This window comes from Pan paniscus, chromosome 12, assembly GCF_029289425.2.
Source record: "Pan paniscus chromosome 12, NHGRI_mPanPan1-v2.0_pri, whole genome shotgun sequence".
Taxonomy (NCBI): domain Eukaryota; kingdom Metazoa; phylum Chordata; class Mammalia; order Primates; family Hominidae; genus Pan; species Pan paniscus.
The window spans coordinates 33,675,535-33,686,608 of record NC_073261.2 but is presented as its reverse complement, the minus strand read 5'-3'; the positions used below and the strand labels follow the sequence as shown (position 1 = coordinate 33,686,608).

At 36.2% G+C, this 11,074-nt stretch overlaps 1 protein-coding gene across 1 annotated transcript; it reads left to right on the top strand.

Moving 5' to 3' along the window:
• Window positions 1–780: 780 nt before the first annotated feature.
• Window positions 781–1,407, top strand: LOC129397141 (MAPK-interacting and spindle-stabilizing protein-like). Its single transcript, XM_063594810.1, has one exon. It carries the CDS (start codon window positions 781–783, stop codon window positions 1,405–1,407), a length of 627 nt encoding a protein of 208 aa, XP_063450880.1.
• Window positions 1,408–11,074: the final 9,667 nt, after the last annotated feature.

The window sequence follows — 11,074 nt, the reverse complement described above, 5'->3', positions numbered from 1 at the left end:
TATCAACATGTAAATATGTGAGGCATTGATTCTCATAATAATTCTATGTGCTAGGTACTTAAAGCATCCCCATTTTCCAAATGTAGGAAACAGGCATAAAGAAGTTAAGTACTTGGCCAGATTACTCCTGTAATCCCAGCACTTTGGGAGGCCAAGGCAGGCAGATGGCTTGAGCTCAGGAGTTTGGAACCAGCCTGGGCAACATTGTGAAACCCCATCTCTACTAAAAATGCACAAAAAGAACTAATTTAAGTTTCTTGTGGGATTCTGGTTATAAAACACTGGTCAAACACACAGGGCATGGATAGGGCAGGGCCAGGGACAAGGTCAGGCTAGGAAGGGGCCAGGGCCAAGGCAGGGCCAGAGCTGGACTTGGAGGTGTCCTGGTCTGATTTGCCCTGCCCCAACGTTGGCCCAGCCCTGCTCTGGCACGTCCTGTCATGCCCTGTCCCTGGCCTGAGCATTGGCCCTGGCCCTGTCCTGCTTCTGGCCCTGCCCCGGAGTTGACCAGGCACTGCCATGGCCCAGTCCTGCATTGCCCTGCCCTCCTCTGCCCTGGTGCTACCATGGCCCTGCTTGGGCCCTAGCTCTGCCTCGACTCTGGACCTGCCCTGACTCTGCTCAGCCCTGGATCTACCCTGACTCTGCCTTGGTGTTGCCCTCCCATCTCTATGGCCTGGCCATGCGTTGCACAGGCCATGCTCTGCCCTGCGTGCCTCAGCCTGGGCCCAGCCCTCATCCTACCATATTCCTGACCCCAGCCATACCCTTGTTCTGGCCATGACCCTGCCGTGGCCCTCTCCTGGGCCTTCCTTGGTCCTGACCTGCCCTTCCATGCCCTGGCCTTGCCCTCACCCTGCATTGGCCCTGCACTGGTCCTGCCCTGCCCTGGCACTGCCTTGGCCCCGGCCCTGCCTTCTCCCTGGCCTTGCCTTTGCCCTGCCCTGGCCTGACCCCAGGCCTACTGAGTCCATGAAATGGCCCTGGACCTGCCTTGCCATCCTCTGTCCTGGCCCTGTATTGTCCCCACCATGCTCTGGTCCAGCGCTTGCCCTAGCCCTGTTGCTAGTCCTGCCACTGCTATGGCCCTGCCCTGTTTTTGGCCATGCCCTGTGCTACCCTAGCCCTGCCCTGCCTTGGCCTTGGCCCTACCATGGCCTTCTACCCTGGCCTGGCCCTACCCTGGCCTTTTCTACCCTGGCCTTGCCCTTCCCTGATCTTGCCCTGCCCTGGCCTTGCCCTGCCCTGGCCTTGGCTTTGCCTTATCCTGGTCCTGGTTCTGCCCTGACCCTGGCCTTGCTCTGGATCCTCTCTGGTTCTGCTTTCTCCCTGGCCCTGCCCTTGCTCTGGCCCTGTCCCTGGCCCAGCCTTGACCCTGACCCTGGCCCTGACAATCCCCAGGTCTGACACTGGCCATGCTTGGCCCTGGCCCCTCCTTTTGGCCCTGCCCTGGCCCTGCCTTAGCCCTGTGCTATCTTAGTCCTGCCCTGGCCCTGAACTCGCCCTAGCCCTACCCTCACCCTACACTGGCCGTGCCCTACCCTGGCCTTGCCCTGCCCTGGCCCTGCCTTTGGCCTGCTCTGGCTCTGGTTCTGCCCTGGCCTTGCCCTTGCCCTGGACCCTCCCTGGCCATGTTTTTTCCATGGTCCTTCTCTGGCCTTGCCCTTGCCCTGTCCCCTTTCTGGTCCTGCCATGTTTCTGGCCCTGCCCTGTCCATGTCCTGGACCTGACTCTGGCCCTGGACCTCCCTGTCCCTGCCCTGCCATACCCTGGCCTGTTCCTTGCTCTCCACTGGCCCTGCCCTGCCTTGGCCCTGTGCTACCCTAGCCCTGCCCTGGCCTTCTGCTGACACTGATCCTGCCATGGCCCTGGCCCTGCCATGTCCCTGCCCTGGCCCTGGTTCTGCCCTGCTTCTGGCCCTGGCCTTGGTCCTCTCATGTCCCTGGCTGTGACCCTGCCCCTGGTTTTTCTCTGGCCATGACCCTGCCCCTGTTCTGTCCTATCCCTGGCCCTGTCTCAGTTCTGTCCTAGCCCTGGCCTTTCACAGTACTTTATGCTTAGTAAGGGCTCCATGGTGTCTGTGAGTTGAATGTTGTGTTCATAGTATCTGCCAAAACAGGAAGAAAAAAACCAAAATATTTTGATAAGAAGTTAAAGCTTTGTATATAATATGCCTTGAATTGTCAGTGCTTCTTATTAGTTGTATTACATATAGGTCATGGTTTTGTACACATAACTCCAAACCATTGATACTGTTAAAAGGATATATGAATATATGAAAGAATGTATAAACGTAAGAATGTATCAGTATCTAATGACCTTTCCAAATTAATTTTTAATTTTAGCTCTATTAGATTTTTCTCAGTGTAACAAATGTTTATTCCTATGTAATTAAGGGTGTATTTCCTGTCCAGAATATTCATATTACCTAATTGAAAATTATATGATACAAAAATATAATACTATTTTTAGGCCAGGCATGGTGGCTCATACCTGTAATCCCAACATTTTGAGAGACCAAGTTTGGAGAATCATTTGAGTCCAGGAGTTGACCAGCCTGGGCAACATAGTGAGACCTTGTCTTTATTAAATAAATAAATAAATAAATAAATAAATAGGTTGGGGACTGTGGCTCAGCCAATGCAGGAGGATTGCTTGAGCCCAGGAGTTTGAGACCAGCCTGGGCAGAATAGCAAGACTCCATCTCTACAAATAATAAAATATTAACCAGGTGTGGTGGTGTGCACCTGGGGTCCCAGCTACCTGGGAGGCTAAGGTGGGAGGTTTGCTCGAGGCTGCAGTGAACTGTGAATGCACCACTGCATTCCAGCCTAGGCCACAGAACAGGACCTTGTTTATAAATAAAGAAATAAGTAAAAATAAAAATAAGTAAAAATAAATATAAGTAAATATAAATATAAATACATATAAATATAAAAATGCATACATGAAAAGAAACAATTTTTAAATTTAACATCACTGAGGGCATCCTATCCATTTCATTTCATGATTCCATTACATCATTTCACTTAGATGAAATGATGAGATGACTTGAGATGAGATGAAATGATGAGATGAAATGACAAAATGATGAGATGAGATGATGAGATGAAATTTTGAGATGAAATCGTGAGTAGAAATGATGAGATGAAATGATGAGACGAAATGACAAAATTGAAAAGAAATTGAAAGGAGATGAGATGAGATAAAATGAGATGAAATGATGAGATGATGGATGAAATGATGAGATGAAACGAGATGAAATGATGAGATGAAATGAAATGAAATAATGAAATGATATGAAATAATGAAATTGAAATGAGATGAGATGAAATGAGATAAAATGATGTGATGAAATGAGATGAACAATGAGATGAAATGAGATGAAATGAGATGAAAAATGAGATGAAAAATGCGATGAAATGAAATAATGAAATGAGATGAAATGAAATGAAATAATGAAAGGGAATTTTGAAATGTAATGATGAAATTGAAATGAAATTGAAATGAGATGAGTTGAAATGATGAGATGTAATGATGAAATGAAATGATGAAATGAGATGAGATGAAATGAAATGAAATAATGAGATGAAATGAGATAATGAGATGAGATCATGAGATGAAATGATGAAATGAAATGAAATGATGGATGAAATGATGAGATGAAATGAGATGAAATGTAATGAGATAAAAAATGACATAATGAAATGAAATAATGAAATGAGATGAAATAAAATAATGAAATGATGAAATAATGAAATGAAAATGAAATGGAAATGAGAAGAAATGATGAGATGAAATGATGAAATGATGAGATGAGATAAAATGAGATGAAATGATGAGATGAAATGATGAGATGAGATGAAATATGAGATGAAATGACATAATGAATGAAATGATGAAATGGAATAATGAAACGGAAATGATGAGATGAGATGCAATGAGTTGAAATGAGATGAAATGATGAGATGAAATGATGAGATGAGATGTGATGAAATGATGACATGAGATGAAATGATGAGATGAGATGTGATGAAATGATGACATGAAATGATGACATAAAATGAGATGAAATGAGATGTAATGATGGAATGAGATGAGATGAAATGAGATGAAATGATGAGATGAGATAAAATGATGATATGAAATGATGAATGATGAGATGAAATGATGAGATGAATGATGAAATGAAACGATGAGATGAACTGATGAGATGAAATGAAATAATGAAATGAAATTGAAATAAAATTGAAATGAGATGAGATGAAATGATGAGATGATGAAATAAAATGATGAAATGATGAGATGTGATGAGATGAAATGATGAGATGAGATGACATGACATGAAATAATGAAATGAAATTGAAATGAGATGAGAAGATACGAGATGAGATGAAATGATGAGATGAAATGATGAAATAATGAGATAAGATGAAAAGAGTTGATGAGATGATGAGATGAAATGAGATGAAAAGAGATGAAATGATGAGATGAAATGAAATGATGAGATAAAATGAGGTGAAATGAAATTAGTCGAAATGTAATGAGATGAAATGACATAATGAAATGAAAAAATGAAATGAAATAATGAAATGAGGTGAAATTAAATGAGATGATGAAATTAAATGATGAAATGAAATAATGAAATGGAAATGATGAGATGAAATGACGAGATGAATGATGAGATGAAATGATGAGATGCAATGATGAGATGAAATGATGAGATGAGATGAGATGTAATGATGAGGAAATGATGAGATATAATGAAATGAGATGAAATGAATGAGATGAAATGAAATAATGAAAGGAAATTGAATTGAGATATGAGATGAAATGAGGTAAATTGATGAAATAAATGATGAGGTGAAATGATGAAATGCTGAGGTGAGATGAGATGAAATGAGATGAAACAATGAGATGAAATGAAAGGATGAGATGAAATGATGAGATAAGGTGAGATGAGATGAAACGAGATGAAATGATGAGATGAGATGAGAAGAAATGATTTGATGAAATGAGATGAGATAAAATGATGAGATGCAATGAAATGAAGTGAAATGAAATGAAATAATGAAATGAAATTGAAATGAGATAAGATGAAATGAGATAAAATGATGAGATGAAATGATGAGAAGAAATGAGATGAAATGATGAAATGATGAGATGAAAAATGAGATGAAATGATGAGATGATTGAAATGAAATGAAATAATGAAATAATGAAATGAAATGATGAATTGATGATATTGAAATGAAATTGAAAGATGAGATGAGATGAAATGATGAGATGAAATGTTGAAATGAAATGATGAAGAGATGTGACATGAAATGATGAGCTGAAATGATGAGATGAAATGAAATGAAATGAGATTAAATGATGAGATGAAAAATGATGAGATGAAAAATGATGAGATGAAATGAGATAAGATGAATTGAGATGAGATGAAATAATGAAATTAGGTGAAATAATGAAATGAGATGAAATAATGAAATGAAATGAGATGAAAAGAAATGAGATGAAATGTTGAAAAGAAAGGAGGAAATGAGATGAAATGATGAGATGAATTGAGATGAAATGAGATGAAAAATGATATGAAAAATGATATCAAAAATATGATGAAATGAAAGATGATATGAAATGACATAATGAAATAAATGAAATTAGATGAAATGAAATGAAATAGTGAAATGAAATGATGAAATGAAATAATGAAAATGAAATGGAAATGAGATGAGATGAGATTTGATGAAATGATGAGATGAAATGATGAGATGATATGAAATGATGAGATGAGATGGGATAAGATGAAATGATGAGATGAAATGATGAGATGAAATGATGAGATGAAATGAAATGATGAGGTGAAGTGATGCACTGTCACGTGTGTGTCTTTTTCCCAACCAACAAAAATTATAATTCATTAATTTTAATTTTATTATTTAAGAATATTCTTAAGAGTTGAAGGAAAAATAATATCTGTACATTATGGGTTACAATTAAGTATAAATAATACATAAATACATTAAAACTTACAAAGAATATGTTTGGGAATCGAATATACCATGCTTCTGTGATGACAGTTATTTCATGCTGGTTGTCACAATTTTACATGAAAAACTAATGAAAAGTTTTTAACTGTTTCTAAAAATAACAGTTTCCAAAACAGTTTTACATTCAAAATATGAAAAAGATGTCTTTGTGTTCCTTAATCTGATGAGATTTTCACACTCTGCACATGATAATTGTTAGATTTTATTGTGTTGATAAATTGTATATCAAATAAAAAATGTTATTACCTCTTAAATTAGGATTTTTAGGTGATATAGGCAGAAAGGAAGGCAAGTGTTTATAACTTTGTCTAAATGAACTTTCTAAATGCCTGAGTATTAAAAGATAGCATGTCTATAAATCACAATGTATATATTACTGTATGACCTAGGACCAATCAAAACCGTTACCTCTGATAACATTATATTCTGCCCAGTATAAAATAGATATAATAATACCTCAAACTTAAATCCAGGCATTGTCATTGAATATCTTAAGAATATGCAGCAAAGGTGCTTTTAAAAATACAAGCTAGTGATTGTACTAAATTTGTAAATCACATAGGATAGTGGGTCATTTTAAGAATATTATTTCAATCTATAAACGTGGATGTCTTTTTTATGTTTTCTTTAATTTCTTTCATTAATATTTGTCATTTTTGTTGTCGAAATCTTTTACTTCCTTGGTTAAATTTATTTCTAAGTACATTTTTGTAGCTATTGTAAAAGGAATTGCTTTCTTAATTTCTTGTTTCAGATAGTTTACTATCAATATATAGAAATGCTACTGATTTTTATATGTTGATTTATATCCTGCAACTTTATTAATTTCATGTATCACCCCAAGAAGCTTTTGGTAGAGTCTTATTTTTTTCCATGTATAAGATCACATTGTCTTTAAACAAGGACAATTTGACTGTCTCCTTTCCAATTCAGATGTCCTTTATTTCTTTCTCTCATCTAATTGTCCTGGCTAAGACTTTCACTATGTGAAATATGATTGGTGAGAATAGGCATCCTTTTCTTGTTCCAGTAAAATCTTTTTCTTGTTCACAGTAAAATCTTTCACCTTTTCCACACTCAGTATGATCTTAGCTGTAGATTTGTCCTTTATGTCCTTTGTGTTAAGGCATATATTTTCTATACTAAATTGTTGAGAGGTTTTTTGTCATGTAAGAATATTTAATTTTGCCAAACGCTTTTATTGTGTTTATTAATTTAATCATATGGTTTTCAGTATATATCCAAAGGAAAGAAAATCAGTATCTCAAAGAGTTACCTGCACACCCATGTTTATTACAGCACTATTCACAATAGCCAAGATATGGAATCAACAAAAGTGTCCATCAACAGATGAATGGATAAAGAAATGTGACATACATATATAATGGAATATTATTTAGTCATAATAAACAACAAAATCCTGTTATTTGTGGCAACAAGAATGCAAGTGGGGGGCATTATGTTAGGCGAAATAAGCCTGGCATAGAAATATAAACACCACATAACTACATGTTCTCACTTATGTATGGAAGCTAAAATTTTTAATCTCGTAGAAGAAGATAGTAGAGTTTTGGTTACCATATCCTGGAAAGAGTAGGAGAAAAAAGAGTATAAGAAAAATGTGGTTAATACATACAAAATTACAGCTGGAGAGAAGGAAGAAGTTCTAGTTCTCTACAGCACTGTTGGGTGACTGTAGTTAACGGGAATTTATTGTGTGTTTTCAAATAACTAAAATAAAAGATTTTGAATATTCTCACTGCAAAGAAATAATACATGATTTAGGTAATGGATATGATAATGACTCTGACTTGATCTTTACGCATTGCATAAATATATCAAAATATCACTCTGTACCCCATAACATGTACATTTATTATATGTCAATTAAAGTAAATTTAAAAGAGAAAAAATGAGGTAAAGGTAAATGTACAGAATTTAATTACTTTTTCTTCTATAAAACCTGAGTCAGTACCAAGAAGAATCAATTTATTAGTTTTGTAAAATAAAAAAAATCAAAATCACCAAAAAAGAGCAATATCCAAGAAAACATTGAAAATGAAACACAACATTTAGTAAGAATAGAAAACTTGGGCACTGTATCACCCTGTTCCTAGATACCAATTTACTGGTGGCCATTTAAATAGAATTTTATTCTATCTAATTCATTTATACTTCCAGAGTTTGAAATTACATTTTACCTACAATAAATGAGATAACACTTGTAAATTATATGGTACTCTGCCTAACACACGTTAATAACTCAATACATGTTAGCAATAAACTTTTAGTATAGTAGTCAAAGTATTAATTTCTCACATTTCAATTTCCTTCAAAGACATAAATACAACCTTTCTAATGACTCCTTGTTCATCAAGATACCTCTTCAAATTATTCTATTTGTTTTATTCAGTATATTATCTGTGTATACCGATATTACACTCTTTTCTTTTTTTGAGATGGAATCTCATTCTGTTACTGATGCTGGAGTGAGGTGGCATGATCTTGGTTCACTGCAACCTCCACCTCCCAGGTTCAAGCGATTCTCCTGTCTCAGCCCCCAAGTAGCTAGGACTACAGGTGCACACCACCATGCCTGGCTAATTTTTGTATTTTTAGTACAGTCAGAGTTTCACCCTGTTGTCCAGGCTGGACTCGAGCTCCTGACCTCAGGTGATCCACCCACCACGGCCTCCCAAAGTGCTAGGATTACAGGCATAAGCCACCGCACCCAGCATGATATTGCACTCTTGGATTTTGGACACTGAATATCTTCTTGAAAGATTACACCTCTTTACCTCTTCGTGCTTCAGAAATTATTTTCCTTCAAGTGTTCTAAGAGTCTAATGAAGAATGAAGTCATGTTTTATCACTTTTGTCCTTAAAGATTTCAGACATGCTGAAACTGATTGAAGTATCATTTGCTACCAGATAGATTAGTTATCTCTAGTTGTAGGAGTGGGTACATCTTTAATGGTATATTTTGGGTTATTGTCTTAGTTTTGATGTAGTATTCTATCAACAATTTATTAAACCTGGCATCCTTGGGTGAGCATGGACTTTTCAACTTTGGTGTTATATTGTGTTTGCTTTTAAAAACTGCTTTTGAGGCCAGGTATGGTGGCTCTTGCCCATACCCAGCACTTTGGGAGGCCAAGGTGGGCGGATTACCTCAGGTCAGTAGTTCAAGACCAGCCTGGTCAACATGGCAAAACCATGTCTCTACTAAAAACACAAAATTAGCCAGGCATGGTGGTGCATGCTTGTAGTCCTAACCACTCGAGAGGCTGAGGCAAGAGAATCACCTGAACCTGGGAGGCAAAAGTTGCTAGGTTGCTGTGAGCCAAATTCGCACCATTGCACTACAGCCTGGGTGAAAAGAGCAAAACTCTGTCTCAAAAAAAAAAACAAAAAACCCACCAAAAACTGCTTTTGAATGGAGTTGTACATACAATTTTGATGAAAAAAAATATCAAGTGCATAAGTTCATAATAGAAAAACCAATAATACTCCAGGCACAAGTTAGTACTAAAAAAATTATGTTGAATATTCTCTAATACAACATGCTTTTTCCCTTCATGAACAATTTGTGTTTTACTGAGAAGAGTCATTGTTTATGGTAGACATTAGACTACAGATGAATATGTACTTTAAACACTCTTAGTTGCTTTCTTAATTTTATATCTGCTGCTTTATGCTTCTGTTTATTTTCATTCTTTCCAATGTCCACATTCTAGTAAATTTGAATATTTTAATCCAAGTTTATATACTATTTAATATTGCTTGTATAGTTGAGTATTTTTAAGACTCAAAAAGGTTTACAGAAAGAAGAAAAAGATCAACATGTTATTAATCATTTAAAGATCATTTTGAAATCTTTGACCTTTATATTTTAATGAATAAAATATTAGTAGTTATTAGTATAAAATAATTTATGTCTTTTGGACTTAGCATCCAGTATTTCTTTTTTAATAAAGAAAATAATTATTCTCTTGCAATGTACTATGTTTACCTGGGTTTTGAAAAGTGATGTTTCCTAATATGAGAAAGCCATTTACATTTTTAAATCTACAAAGGCAAATGGAATGGTACTAAATTATTTACATAATAATGTTTAGATGGTGGCCCTTATAATATTCTTTCTATACTTCCTACAGAGTTGAGGATAGGCAATCCTAGAATATTTCTGGGAGCTAATCCTTTAGCTTGATGAATGAAACAAGACTTTTAAATAAAATTAAACTTTCAAATTATCCAGGTAATGGGCCTGTCTTTTAATTCAATGGATATGGAGCATAATGAATTATCCCCTGTTCATTGGGTAATAAGTTCTCATTCTTAATTTATAATACTCAAAATGTCCTTTAATTTTTAATTTTTGATAGTCATATCATTATCCCTAGGTATTTTAGCTTCTATCTTAAATTCTAAAATAATTTTGAAACAGGAGAAAGTATTCTTTATTACTATATGTATTAAACATCATGGTTTTCAAATTTAACTGCAAATGTATCTTTTCATTGCTTCTTGGTGATGCCCTTCACCCTATCCATATTGTCACTACCAAGTGGTGATTACTTTTCAGGTTCACATACTTATTCTTTAGAAAAATCTTCTCTGTGCCTTATAAAGAATATGATTGTTGGCATTCAAAAGCCAGCGAAATATACATTATTAGCCTGTTGCCTAACTCATTTCTTTAAGAAACTACACTAATTACCCACATATTTATGTTTTTATTTCCTCATTATTTCTGGAGAAAACAAATATTGCTAACATGATATTTGTAAGAGAGAAAAAAGTCTTTTCTTGAAAAGTGCTGTCATTGTAGTACTAACTTATAGTATCAACTTCTTTATCAACTCCTTATACACTTTTTATTCTGAGAGAAATTAAAAAAGCTAAAAGTGAAATGACTTTTTTAACTCTCCATATTATAAGCACCCATCTTGGCAATTTAGGGTCTTTATAGTTAGGGTAAGTTGTGTCATACCGAGGTTACAAAATAAAAAGTATTTGGTCTC

Bases quoted from the DNA above. Each gene is read 5' to 3' on its own strand.
- LOC129397141 (XM_063594810.1), top strand. From the start codon at position 781: ATGACCCTGCCGTGGCCCTCTCCTGGGCCTTCCTTGGTCCTGACCTGC.